General features: G+C 34.2%; 1 protein-coding gene across 2 annotated transcripts; it reads right to left on the reverse strand.

Moving 5' to 3' along the window:
• Nucleotides 1–543: 543 nt before the first annotated feature.
• Nucleotides 544–10,803, reverse strand: LOC132306940 (elongation factor Tu, mitochondrial-like). Of its 2 annotated transcripts, XM_059804548.1 has the most exons (12): nucleotides 10,530–10,801; nucleotides 9,770–9,845; nucleotides 9,482–9,574; nucleotides 9,248–9,322; nucleotides 7,658–7,762; nucleotides 7,456–7,546; nucleotides 7,144–7,349; nucleotides 2,791–2,874; nucleotides 2,477–2,539; nucleotides 2,309–2,371; nucleotides 1,657–1,897; nucleotides 544–964 (listed from the first exon to the last, which is right to left on the reverse strand). In XM_059804548.1, exons 1-12 carry the CDS (start codon nucleotides 10,703–10,705, stop codon nucleotides 894–896), a joined length of 1,344 nt encoding a protein of 447 aa, XP_059660531.1. In that variant the 5' UTR covers nucleotides 10,706–10,801; the 3' UTR covers nucleotides 544–893. The 2 variants fall into 2 exon arrangements, with proteins under 2 accessions (XP_059660531.1, XP_059660532.1); XM_059804549.1 differs by lacking the exon at nucleotides 2,791–2,874 and having other exon boundaries at nucleotides 10,530–10,803.
• Between the last annotated feature and the right edge of the window lie 4,006 nt (nucleotides 10,804–14,809).

Raw genomic sequence — 14,809 nt, forward strand, 5'->3', positions numbered from 1 at the left:
ATATATATATATATATATATTCCCCCTTACGGTGGTGTATTTATGTAACGCAGAACATTTCAATCCCGAAGTATCCAAATATTTTTTAGGTAAAAAGATGTGTGACCTAGGGAGAGTTTGTACCTATTCTTCGAACTTGTGCTTAGCCATGAGTTATGTCAGACTAAGACTTCCATTCTAGAAGCCTAATGTGGATCTTTATGCGAACATATTGCAGTGTACATTAGTGTTGTAAGTTGCCGAGTACTTATAAGACTCGAAACTTCAATGAGACTCGATATTTCGCAGTCCTAGTCATGGACAATATCAACGCGGGACTAGGCCTTAACCCCAACCAACCATAATGAAAACATTTTAATTGTTGTGCAATTTTGCAGCATAAATTTAGTTCATATTTATAATTGTAACACTCCATGGTAAGGCTTCCTGTACTCGACCCTCTATAGTAAGGTAAGGTCGCGTACATTTGACTATCTTCATGCATAATTACAATTTGAAATAATAATAATAATAATGCATGCATGAGCCAGAAAACAACGGACAAAGAAACCAAAAAAATTAATCATTAAATTAAACAAAAATTATTAGCTTGGTGTTCAGAACCCTCCACTAGCAGTCTAGCAGCATCAGGTTTGGTACTGCTCAGCAAAAAAAATATTTATTTATGAATTACAAAGGAACACCGAAGGTGAGTTTTCTTTAAATTATGTTCAATTTCGGTGCCAGTAGTCTATTTAATAATGCCAAGAACAGATCTCGCACCAAATATCACCCGTGATTGCAATTACCAACGAAATGAATTTCCAACATACGGATCCAGAATTTTTTAAACGCTCTTCTTCCGAACCACCGGGCAGAAAAAGCCCAAGAGATCCGCTAGTGGTAGGTATATCTCAGCTAATCACTTTAGAAACTACCCCTGCACCAACTGTTCTACCTCCTTCCCTCAAGGCAAATCTTTGTCCTGCCAGATAACAAGCAACAAATTTAGATCCTGCTGTTTTCTGATTCTTACCCAACAAAATCTATTCTTGAAGAATAAATTACCAAATATGCTATAAATAAGACAGCTTCACAGCAAAATCCAAGAAACGAGACAAAGAAACACTAGAAAAAAACCTATTGAAGAACAAGAGCTGCATGATATTTTCTTTTCTTTTCTTGCTATTTTTCTTCTTTTTTCCTTTGGGGTGGGGTGGTGGGACGAGGTTATAAATTTCTCGAGTCGCCATGTTACATATATATTTCAATGCATGGCATATAAATATGGGGATACCAAAATCTATAAAAGATTAGCCCAAAAACTTCACCAGTACATAACAAAAGCAGTAACTTCCAAGGAAAATCAGACAACGTTAATATTTCTGTAAGCATGAAGATACCTATACTTGTTCTCGAGGAAGTAGTTTCCTAGTTATATTCATTCAAACAACAAAAGAAAATGTCACGATGATTTTTAAAAAAAAAAAACTTAAAACACTTCTAGAGTTAAGTATTTATTAACCAAAAACTCTTGGAAATTTGGAATGACTGAAAGATTATAAATACATGTAAAAGGTTCATGCAATTGCACTTCTCCGGGGAGGGGGGGAATGCTCATGCAATTGTAATATCTCTTAACACAGCTTAAAGATGGTCTCAATAAGTTAAACACACCTGCTTCAAGAGGAACTTGTGAAATCAGCTCAAAAACAGCAGTCACGTTGTCCCCAGGCATAACCATCTTAACATTTTCTGGCAACTCTACCTTACCAGTGATATCTGCAGTCCTCATGTAAAACTGAGGCATGTAGTTCGAGAAAAAAGCAGTATGACGTCCACCTTCTTCCTTTGTGAGGACATATATCTCCGCCTCAAACCTCTTGTATGTTTTCACGGTACCAGGTTTAGCAATTACCTACATGATACAAGAAAAGTAGTGAGGTATATTCTCGTATGATTCATCCTCACATTTGCTGCCAAAATTGGACCTCAGTTTCATCACATATTTCTAATAGAACTTTCCAACACCGAGAAGCTGACCATTTCATGGCTTTAATGCATCAGACATCACCAATCAAAAATATATAAAGAAATGGTTGGTTGTGTGTGTTTTATTTACGCAGATCAAAAGAAACTTGTCCATATTATTAACACTAAAAGATTGATCCCAAATATTGTAACTAAAAAATGAATGTTGGATGAATTGAAATGGTTTTTCTTCGGAAACACATAATAAGCCACTCAATTTCTTTCAAGTTATAGATAAAGTCTCTATATTGAGCTACAGGTTCCAGTAAATAACTTTGTGATCTGATGGACCACATACCTGTCCCCGCTGTATATCATCTCGTTTTAAACCACGTAAAAGAAGACCCACATTGTCACCAGCCTAGTAAAACACAAAAGCTTGCAATAGTTCAATACCAGCTGAGTGTGATACAACAGCCTTAGTAACTTATATTTTTACGGTATTTTGTTTAAATCAGTTACTCACTTGTCCACAATCCAAGATTTTCTTGAACATCTCAACACCAGTCACCGTAGATTTTAAAGGAGCCTGCAATGGAAAAATCAATGTTAGGTTCAACTATTTCATAACATAAAGTTTAACTATAAACACCATAGGAGGACCTTTAGGCAAACATTGTTATGAGATAAAATAAAAACAGCTCTTAGTGCTGATGACATTCTCATTACACGGGTTGCTAAACAAAATCATCAGGCTCAGAATTTATGATAGACGAGACTTATCAAAATAAGAATTTATGAGAAACAATAAAATATCCAAATTTTGGTTTATAGATTCACCTGCATCAGACCTAAAACCTCAACTTCATCACCGATTTTAATTATCCCTTGTTCAACACGACCAGTGGCAACAGTTCCACGTCCCTTTAAAAAACAAATAGAAAATTAATTGAAGCTGTATTGGACAGTAAGCTTTGAGGAAAAACTCTCTCTTGCAAATAAAAAGAATCTTACAAGAATGTCAAAAAGAACTGAAGACGACATCATGAAGTGCAGATCATTCCAACAAACTTGAACAAAATAACAAAATTTTCATGGTAAAACAAAATAACAGGCATAACATCTAGGAAGCACAGACACTCCAAAATGGGCAAAGAATCCGTGTCCGACACGTGTCGGACACAGACATGCGTCGGACACGCCCCGACACGTGTCGGACACGCCAAAAAACGTGTCTGGAATTTTTTTATTTTTTTTAATTTTCGGACACGGCTCGGACACAGCTTGGACATAGCACAGACACGGCTCGGACACACTTTTCTGGATTTTTTTTTTTTTTTTTTAAAATTTTTAATGCTGATATGTTAATTTTTTTTTTTTTTTTTTTTTTTTTTTAATTTTTAATGCTGATATGTTCTATTTTTTGTTTGTACTACCCTAAAGATGCTGATATATATATATATACTAACCTAAAGATGCCACAATTCGCCGTGTCCGTGTCCTAAAGATGCTGATATATATATATACTAACATATCAGTGATATATATATATATTCCAACCTAAACATATCAGTGTTTTTTTTTTTTAAATTATTAATGCTGATATATATATATATATATATATATATATATATATATATATATATATATATACACATACTATTCGCCGTGTCCGTGTCCTAGTCCTAATTTTTTTGGATTTGCCGTGTCGCCGTGTCCGTGTCGTGTCGTATCCGTGTCCCGTATCCGTGTCCGTGCTTCTTAGCATAACATACACTTTCTTACCCAAATTTTCATGGTAAAACTCAAAACAATTGATTTCATCAAATAATAAAAATAACATAACAGAAGCAACAGAATTATTGAAGCAAATAACTTATTCATCATATTGAGAAAACACTTAACAAATGCATTGAAAGAAAGTATTCCACGCCATTTAAGAATATTTCTTCCAAGGAATTTGGAAAGACCCAAACCAATGAAGGCAAAACTAAGTATTGATGAAAGATTTTTTTTATAAAATATATATATATATATATATATATATATGTTGGTCCCAGCCTTTAATTAATGGTTTGCCTTTATAATGTCAAAAGTGTGCTCACACGTCCATTTTTGCTGTATATTTACAAGTTCTGGTATGCATTGATCATTTCTGGTATCTTCAGGGGCAGTCTGGTATTTTCTAGTATGTGTGAGTCCATTTAAAATTCATTGAGGAGGGTACATTGTATCATTGATCTTTCTTACAGGCTGGATAGGTCACAATTCTGGTTTAAAATGACATCTGTCCTTTCAAGGGCATTTTTGTAATTTTGTGTTAGTGCACATGCTTGACACGTGTAATGTGGTCCTTCAGAGAGAATTCTATAACAGTTGCACAATTCTTTGGCAACAAGTCACATTTTGTATCACAGACCTATACATATACTATGCATTATGTTTATACACTGCACTACGGGACAAAATAGGTTAGGTTGGCAAGGGCAAAGTGGTCCTTTCACACTGGGAATGTTCGAAATATTCTCCTCTCAAATGATTGGAGGAATGCAGCACAATTCTATCCATTTCTAGGGCTGCATCATCACACATGTACCATTATATATATACTGTTGGGGCAGCGGAAGCGCACAACTAAGTAAGATCCAATGAAAGCCAACAAAGCAATCGCACATAACCACAAGATATACATGGTTCAGCCAAAACCAGCCTGCGTCCATAGATGAGAAGAGAATCCACTATGATTCGTAGAGATATTACAACAATCGAGTACCAAAACCCCCACTCCACGAGCCTATTTACTCGCTGCCAGCGTCACTGGTGTTTTTCGTACTCTACCAACCCGCATACTACCTCTACCCATCAACTCCCTTATGAGACTACATCTCTCTCAATCTCATACTCAACCCAGAGCCCATGTATATATTTATAGAGTTCCAAACCCAATTCCTTGTTGGACAAGGATTACCAAACATAATACAAATCTAAAATATAAACATAATTAGAGTAGTAATTTGAGACACAAATCCCAACAATCTCCACCTTGGCTCAAATTTCATCCAACCAATTATTGCTTCCCATGGCATTGATCATGACAATTCTTTTGCAGCTTCCACCTTGACGATACTCCTGCAAAACTCTGATTGTCCACATTATACATTGCTCGATCAATCAAACCTCCAAGGTTCCACCTTGACTACTCGAGCTCCATGCCATGTAACTAAGCCGATTGACTCCTGTAGCACATGTTGAGACTTCTTGTGTTTTTTTGGATCTCCTTCACCTTTGACTCTGATACCAATTTGTTAGGGCAGCGGAAGCGCGCGAATAACTAAGATCTAACGAAAGCCAACAAAGCAATCACATAAACACATGATATACATGGTTCAGCCAAAACCGGTATACGTCCATAGATGAGAAAAGATTCCACTATGATTCGTAGAGATATTACAATAATAGAGTACCAACACCACCACTCCACGAGCCTATTTCCTCGCTACCAGTGTCACCGATGTTTTTCCTACTATACCAACCCACATACTACCTTCACCCATCAACTCCCTCATGAGACTACATCTCTCTCATTCTCATAAGTCTCAACCCAAAGCCTATGTATCTATTTATAGAGTTCCAAACCCAATTCCTTGTTGGACAAGGATTACCGAACAGAATACAACTCTAAAATAGAAACATAATTAGAGTAAGAATTTGAGACACAAATCCCAACATATAACATTATAGCAGCCTTGTGTGTGTGCGCCTCTTGTAAGCTTTGAGAGTTGTTTTGGAGCTGCACTATGTGAGACACTCGAGAAACAAATGAAGATGAGCATTTCTGAGTTTTAGATCCATTGTGTGAGTTTTAATTCATCTCAGAAATCTTTACACTAAGTGTGTTCATATGGAAATCAAACATAAGGCCTTTTGAAGTTGTTTTCTGGCGCAGAATGATGGTTCAGGGGTCACAACTGTTTTGAGGCATCTCCAGGGCTCCAAGAAGGTTGAGGCAAGTTTGTTTTGACATTTGACATCTGCAGAAACCATTTTATTGTTCTTCATTTCACTGCAATTTCATTTGAGTCCTCGTACCTCAGTTTTTTACCATTTTATTTTCTTCATTTCACTGCAATTTCATCTGAGTCCTCATACCTCGTTTTTTTACCATTTTCTGGTGCATAGCTTCTGATTTGAGTACAAGATGTTGATATCTTGCTGTGACTACTATGTTTATCATTTGAGCAAGTTTACTTTATCATTTTGAAGCTGTCTAAGTTGAGATTTGAGCTATGCTATGGTCATTTCTGGATTTGAACCTTCAAACCTAGCCAGTTTATATTTTCTGCAGAAAACAAGCCTTTCATTATGTTGATACTGTCATACCTTGCTATACTCTATGGTTTATGATATGAGCAAGTGTATTTTGGTGAGATAAGGTTGTGGGAATCAAGTTTGGGTCTGTATTGAAGCTGCATTTTATTTTAAGTACTCATACCTTAATTCTGCAGAAACTGTTCAAGTACTTTAGTACCGTATTCATCTTCTAACTGTGTTTTCATTCTGATTTCTTGTAACAGCTATTGTAAGATGTATGTTCATGTTTTATGATTTTATCATGTACTTGAAGAGCCGTGAAAGCTGTATTGGTCCAAGCAGGGGTGCTTAGGACAGTGGGAGTGTTGTGTGCACAAAGGTGAGCTAGGGTGTGTGCAGAGTGTGAGAGTGTAACTTGCATACAACTAGTGGATGATTTTGGGTGAAGCCCACAAGGTTTTTTTTTTTTTTATCCCTATTGAGGGGGATTTTCCTTGTAAAAACTTGGTGTCTTTGTGGCTGTGGAATTTCAACAAACATTTGTGACAGATTAGGGTTCATGTGTTTGGTTTGTTATGTGAAGTGTGAATGACTTAAGCTTGCTGTGGTGTTCTATTTGGTTGTGAAAAGAGTCCAAGTGTTTAGGGTTTCATGTGTTTGGTTTGTTATGTGTAGTGTGAATGCCTTAAGCTCGCTGTGGTGTTCTATTTGGTTGTGAAAAGTGTCTAAGTTTTTAAAGAAAGAAGAAGAACCAATTCACCCCCTCCCCCTCTTGATTCATCAATATATATACACACACACACACATTAATAAAATAAAATCCTCTTTGCAGCAACATGGTTTCTTGCTTGAAACAAAAATACCAAATACATGCCCAATTACCTGAATTGAGAAAACATCTTCAATTGGCATTAGAAAAGGCTTGTCAAGTTGGCGTACAGGGTCGGGGATGTACTCATCTACAGCATCCATTAATTTTAAAATTGCCTTTTTTCCTATTTCTTCACTTGTACCCTGTAAAGCGGACAAAGCTGAACCTCGGATGATAGGGATTTCATCCCCAGGAAACTTGTAGAAGTTAAGAAGCTCTGCCACAATTATAAGCTCAAGTGAGACATTCTTAAGTGCAGTTATGATATCATTAAATCAAATAACAGATACGCATTAACAAAGTTAACTCAAAAGCCACCTTACCACGGAGCTCCATTTCCACAAGTTCCAGTAACTCTGGGTCATCAACAGCATCAACTTTATTTAGGAAACACACAAGTTGAGGCACACCAACCTGTACAATGCAACAGAATGGATTGTATAAGCATAAATGTACCATCACAGTGTCTAAGACTAAACATACAAGTTAAAAATGTATTACATGTTGCTAAATATAGACACACACCTGCCGTGCAAGTAAAATATGTTCCTTCGTCTGTGGCATGGGTCCATCAGGGGCAGATACAACAAGAATACCGCCATCCATTTGGGCAGCTCCAGTGATCATGTTCTGCAAATCAAAAGAAATCATCAGGTGACTGCACAAATACATAGCCTGTACAAAGAAGAGCTTTTCTTCCTTTTGCTTTTTTTTTTTCTCCTCTTTTTTTTTTTTTTTTTTTGGGGGGGGGGGGGATAAGTACAACTAAAAGAGAATTTAAAGAATCAATTAAAATTTTAAAATATTAAGGAATCAACACTTAAGCTTGCTAGAGACCTTCAAATCAAATTATTTGAACAAAATGTTGAGATGTATGCATAATGAGCACATTCGATACCGAAAAGTTAATAGGGCTGCAAGATGGTTGGGTTCAATCAAGACCAACCTGAGTGCAGGCTTGGAAAACTTATTTGACGCTTGGGGTTAGACTTTCGCTGAAACCTAATCTTGACATTCAGGACTCATGTTAGGCTGTGCTGAGAGATTGAACAACCTGACCCTATATAAACCATATGCTTATGTAGCATTGGCAGTAATAATATGATATGTTAAATTTTGACTGCAACCTAATATGATAGAACATCTATATCAAAAGATCTCTCCCTAAATATGTCAATTTTCCAACCCTATACTATCACGAACCCAACCAAAGAACAAACCCAGCTGCAAGCCGCCGCCCCCCTCCCCTTACCCCCCCCCCCCCCCCCCCCCCCGGGCTCTTTTCTTGTCTCTCTAACTTTTTTACTAATAAATTTCAAGCTTTCATAATGCTAGACAAAGTTACTTATCAAAAAAATAAATAAAAATAATAATGCTAGACATAGTTCCACCATGGATTTAATTCTCCCCTCTCTAAATTTTTCTTTGTTATTCAAAAAAAATTGTTTGGATTTAAGAAATCAAGCCACCCTCATATGATAAAGAGGAGTTAAATCTGGATTTTCTCTTAAGCGCCTTAGGCACAGCTCCAATTAACAAAAGCGGACACTGATTTACCAGGCTTATAAAACCACAAAGTAAAGAATCATACTTGTACACATTCAATCTGTAGATACTTAACTGAAAACTGATAAAGAAACAAATATATAGCAGCTGGTGACCCAAAAAAAGAGAGAGAGATAAGGTAGAGCTTTACAAAAGTTCAACTAATAAAAGGACATTCCTACTACAATCCCACTTGTGCAATCATAAATTTGTGATGCCAGACTAATGCACGATATAAAGAATTGTGTGACACCAAAATGAAATGTTAATTGAGTTTCGGGTACTCTAACAACAAGCCTCTTTTCTACCAAACAGTGGAGGCAAAAATCATTTCACGGAAGGAAAATGAAATGCTGAGGTCTCTAATAAAATATCTAGTGTAATAATCTGCAACTCAAGAGTGTCCGAAGCATATTTTTTTGCCCTTGTCTTCATAATACACATATTCCTTCCCTCTCCAAAAAAAAAGCGGCCCATTTGGGTACCTTGCATTATGATGTAGTGACAACAAAAAGTCAACAATGCCATCGTATTTACTTCACACAACATAATATCAATTTTACAGCTTACTTTAACATAATCTGCATGTCCTGGACAATCAACATGTGCATAATGCCTTTTACCAGTCTCATACTCCACGTGGGCCTGCAATACCAAATTATTGTTGGAGTCAAGAGCTCAATATGGAAACATAGTTTGTGAATATGAGTTTGTCTGACATTTTGAATAGCAAGACAGAGTCTGCTCCTAAATTATGTCCAGCATAATGGCATGCAAGAATTTAAAAATAAAAGATATTCCAACCGTGGCAATGGTGATTCCTCTCTTTTTTTCTTCAGGGGCCTTGTCTATTTCATCAAAGGCAATAGCCTTGGCTTTCCCTTCTTCTGATAGCACCTAAAGAATGCACATTACCATCTTAGAGGCTAGTTAAGATAAAGATATACACACTATACTATACATATAATTCATTAAATAATTCAGTTCTTAGTTGTCCAATGAAAATAGTGAAATGTAAACTTATCCTAAATAAATGAATAAAATCATGAAAGGAAACAACAAACAGACTGACATAGTCAGCTATAGCCTAACCTTTGTGATTGCGGCAGTCAATGTAGTCTTCCCATGATCAACATGCCCAATTGTTCCCACATTAACATGAGGTTTTCTGTTGGCAACAGAAAACATAAAATAGATATGATAAGATCCAGTTAACAACTTTACCTAAAATGCAAAAGAAAAAAAAAAAAAAAAAAAAAAGTAGCTCTTCTTCTAGCTTTTAAATTCTTTTCTAAACAGAAAGATTCATTTGGAGCTCGACAGAGGTTCAATAAATTATTTATTACAAACAATTTTCACACACGGACAAAACTAAGTACTTGTAAAAGAAATTTTAGTAAAACCACTAATAAACACCATATGGTTCAAGCAAAACCTATCAGGGAGGACAACAGCCCAGGCTTTCAAAGAGTGCACTGGGTATTTGTCCTGTATGTAAAAATCTGACATGCCCAATTCTGTCGTACTAAAAATGTCCTAATTATCTGCAACTTCAGTAATGTGATAGCTTTCAGTTTTTCAGTACCGTTGCTCGAGTTAAATCTTAGGAGGTACAATTGGTCTTGTATTTTATTAGAATTATGATGGCCTCCAAATCCAAACCATCCAATCCAGCAAGAACTGAGATCATTTATATATATATATAACAAAGATAGAGATCACTCGAAAAGGCTAAGCTAAAAAGTCAATATACACCATCTAATCCATTAACCAAATACAGCGAATTTGAAGAAACATTAACTTAAGTATATGCAAATAGACGTATATAAAAGGAATCGGATTTGAAGCTTACGTGCGAGTGAAGGTGGCCATGGATCTCCACCATGGAATGGGGATTGAAGCTCTCCCATTTCCAGATTCTGAAATTGAGAACTGAGAGGAGATCGAACTTCGACATGAGTTGTGGATTTGAGTAGATAGTGGTACGAGTCGCTTAGCGTTAGGGTTTCTGAATGCGACTGAAGCCATGGTACAGCAGACGCAGGTGTGAGAGAGTCTGAGAGAAATGAAATGAGAAATGTGTTGCGGGGTTTTATTAGGGGTTTTAGGTGTTTGTGTGTGTCGCGAATAGGGTTGTAGAGAGAGAAATGTTGAAATTAAGGTAGGTGGGTCCGGGCCTGACTGACCCAAATTAAGTTTTGGGCGGATTAGCCTTTCTAATTTTCTACATTGCAAATCCAACAGAAGGGCTGTTTGTTTTGATGGAAATTAGTGGAAGACAAAATGAATTATTTGGAAGAAACTGTTTGTTTTTATTAGTTGTTTTCTGCCTACTTTATAACAAATAAAAATTAGTGATTAGTTTTGCTTGCTCTCGTGTGGCGAAGTTGGATAGCAAGAAAGTTTTAGTACGAAATATGTTGTGTTGATACAAGTGGGTGTCATCCAACCAGAAGACTTCTAATATATATATATATATATATATATATATATACACTATATGTAATTTTATCTTATCACTTTGCGTTAAAATTATTTATCTTTCTTAATCAACTAAACATGCTAAGATGTTAAATTATTATTATAAAATCGGCATGTTAAATTATTATTATATATTACAGGGACTTTTTTTATAATTTGTCATAATTATAGGATAAGTTTGTTATTTCATTTGACAGGAGGGAGGTCATAATTATAGGATAAGTTTGTTATTCCACTTGACGGTCTTTTACTAAAGAGGGAGGTCATAATTATAGGATAATTTTATTATTGCTCCTTTGCTAGGGAGGGATGGAGGTCTATGTACAAGGTTTTATTTTTAGGAAAAGATTCCGAATTGGTATAATTTCTCTAACCATAATAAATGTCCCAATAATTATGGTAAAATATAGGAGAAATCCATATAATTCATACTTATTATTTATCTTCATATGTTAGGTTAAGATTTACAATTTTCTTTTCACTCCTATTGCTCCCTCCAAACACGACCTGATTTACTATTTTCTTTTCCCTCCTATTGCTCCAAACACGACCTAATAGAAACTAGAGGAGGTCAATATCAATAAATAAAAGAAAAGCTGGGCACTTTTAGTTTTTCAATCAAATCAGTAGTTAGTTTGAATTCTGGAAGCATACTAGCATCCGTAGTATTTCGTGTTAGTGTTTCTTTAACCCCAAATGTATTAAATGACTACTATTTTAATTCTACTTTTATTAGTTCAATATATGAACAAAATGACATTTTAAAATTTTGTTTTTAAGAATATTTTAAAATTTTAAGTAAATTAACACCAAAAATTGTAGAGAAATACAATAACCAGAGAGAGAGGTACGCATTTTTTTAAATATGACAAGACTTGCCTACTCATAATGATTAGGTCATTCATCTTGACCGTTGATGTGATCCAATCATAAATGTATTAATAAATCGTAATTACAAAATCAGAAAATCCATAAATAAAGACAATAACTTTTAAAAGAATAAATTCAGTCATCCTCTCTGATATTTTTATTTATCTCTTTTCAAATTTTGTAATTAATTATTTATGCATTTGTGATTAGATTATATCAGTATGAATAACTTGATCTACTAACCGATAAGTAGTCAAATCTTGCCCCTTTAAAAATATGTTGTGTCGTGTGATGTGTCTGATTAGTTCTCAATAATATAGAGATACCTCAATGACTTCTCTAATTATTGCAATTGATGGCACAGTGTATAAGCTATAAAATTAGACTAACTTCCAATTGGCACTAAAAGTTTTCATTTTAGGTTTTGTTTTAATCAGAATTTCATTTAGTGATCAATAAAAAACCATAATTTTTGTTCATTCACTTTGAAATTAGTCTGAGATTATTTTACATATTTCTTCTATTGAGTGAATTAGGAAATATATATTTTCCATCGCTTTGGCAGCGGCTAAAGCTCCATTTGGTAGGAAGGAAAAAAATTTGTTGGAAGAGAAAGAAGAAGAATATCTAAGCACAAACAATATTTATTTATTTAATTTTTTGTTATTAAAGCACTAGCATTTTAAATTTCTAATGATTGCTATATTTTAAGCAATAGTAAGTTTCTTTTACTTTTGACTGTACTTCAGTCCCGAACGCTGTTTTCTTCTTTCTATGAATGTTAGTTTTTTTTTATATCAAGCTTCACACTCATATACATGGCACGAACTCAGTTTTTTTTTATATCAAGCTTCACACTCATATATATGGCACGAACTCTCTCTCTATATATAACTCTAATATATATATATATTTATTAGAGTTATGTAAAGCAACTTGAATTTTTGGAATGCAGTTGAAAGGCTAATTTTTTTAAGTTAATTTTTGTTGTGAATAAATGCAGAAGAAATGGATTGCCACAAAAAATCAATTGTAAATGCAGAAGAACTTTTTTACAACTGATTTATTTTTTATTTTTATAAAAATTTCTAATTACATAAAACACTGAAATTCTTGGAAAATACTGCCATTAGGTTCTGTAAAAGACAACCCAGACTGAACAAATGACTTCAGAGCCATGTCATTGGCATTACTTTTAGAGATAGAGATAGAGATAGAGATAGAGATAGAGAAAGGCATGGGATGTCAACTGAACGGGTTCGGGCGGGGGCACTCATTTTTGAAACCCATCACACCAAATTTATTTTCCCCCAAACTTGGTTTAGGATGCCCCGCATCGGAAGTCGGGTGGATACGGGACACCCCAAATACATATCTTTTTAGGAAAAACAAATTGAAGATAAATTTTGTAAAATTTTTTATTATTGTTAAATATTTAACAATCATGTTTATAAAAATTGTTGCTAAAATTTAAGATTATCATAAGAAAGGACAATGCTTAGTTACTCATTGGTGAGTAATTTCACCCTACACACCTCTTATGTATTACAATAACAAGATAACACATAAAAGAAAATAAAAAAATGGAGCTAATAAAATAATACTTATTTATATATTAATTATTAATTGCCCAGCTAACAAAGCAGTGGAAGAGAAATATTCCCTAATTCATTTAATTTTAGACATATGTAAAATAAACCCAGCCTACTTTCAAACTGAATGAACAAAAATTATGCTTCTTATTGGTCCCTAAATGAAATTCGGATGTTTACGCACAAAATTATAAAGAAATGTCAGAACATACTTCAAAATGCCCATGTACTATATGTGGTATTAATTTGACAACATGAGGGGTGTGATGTGCAACGTAAGCATATTATATGGATGTTTTTTACATTTAATAAACTACTGTTATTTTGAATCTTTCGATTTTAACTGTTAGATTTAATTGAGAACGTAGTTTTATCACAATTTGAATAGTATAATTAGTGTAGGTGATTGAACACCTATTTGTTTTTTTTTTTAGTTTTTTTTCCCAATAATGTATGAATACACATTTGTTGTTATGTAAAGAATTTTATATATAGATATATACACACACACATATTTGTGAAAATTTATTGCAAATTCTAAAGTTTAAAAAATTAAATGTATATTGTTTATATAATTAATAAGTATCTTTAATTTAATTTTTTTAAGAATATATTTAATGAAAACTGACAACCATATTAAAATTTAATTAGGAATATTTTTTTTCTTTTTTATAATTATAAAAGGAATTGAAGTTTGCATTCCATATTATATATTGTACATTAATATAACAATTGTGACGACAATTTTTTTTTTTAAAGAGAAATAATACACTTTTAACGGAAATATAGAGATAATTTTTTTCTTCGAAAATGTGAGAAAATCCTTTAAAGTGGGTTAAATATAGTTAATGTGCACATAACACTCCTGTACTATGAGATTATTAGCATACACAACTCCCTTGGGCATTTTCGGAAGAGTAAAAATGCAAAATGGGTATTACAGCATTACTTTATGTCAGATTCTTATTGAGGGGTATTTTCGCACAATTTTAAAAGTATGGGGGTGTTTTTAGCACACTTTTTTTAAATAAGGGTGAAAATGTTACGCAAAGTATACATAAGGGGTGTTTTCTGCACTTGACGTAATGACCCACTCAACCACATGGTATGATATTGTCTACTTTAGGCCCGAGCCTCCACGGTTTTGCTTTTGAGTTTTATCCCAATTATAGGCTTCATTCCAATTAAA

Source organism: Cornus florida, unplaced genomic scaffold, assembly GCF_030987335.1.
Source record: "Cornus florida cultivar Cherokee Brave unplaced genomic scaffold, ASM3098733v1 CherokeeBrave_3.0.0_Hap2_Chr05, whole genome shotgun sequence".
In the NCBI taxonomy this organism is placed as follows: Eukaryota; Viridiplantae; Streptophyta; class Magnoliopsida; order Cornales; family Cornaceae; genus Cornus; species Cornus florida.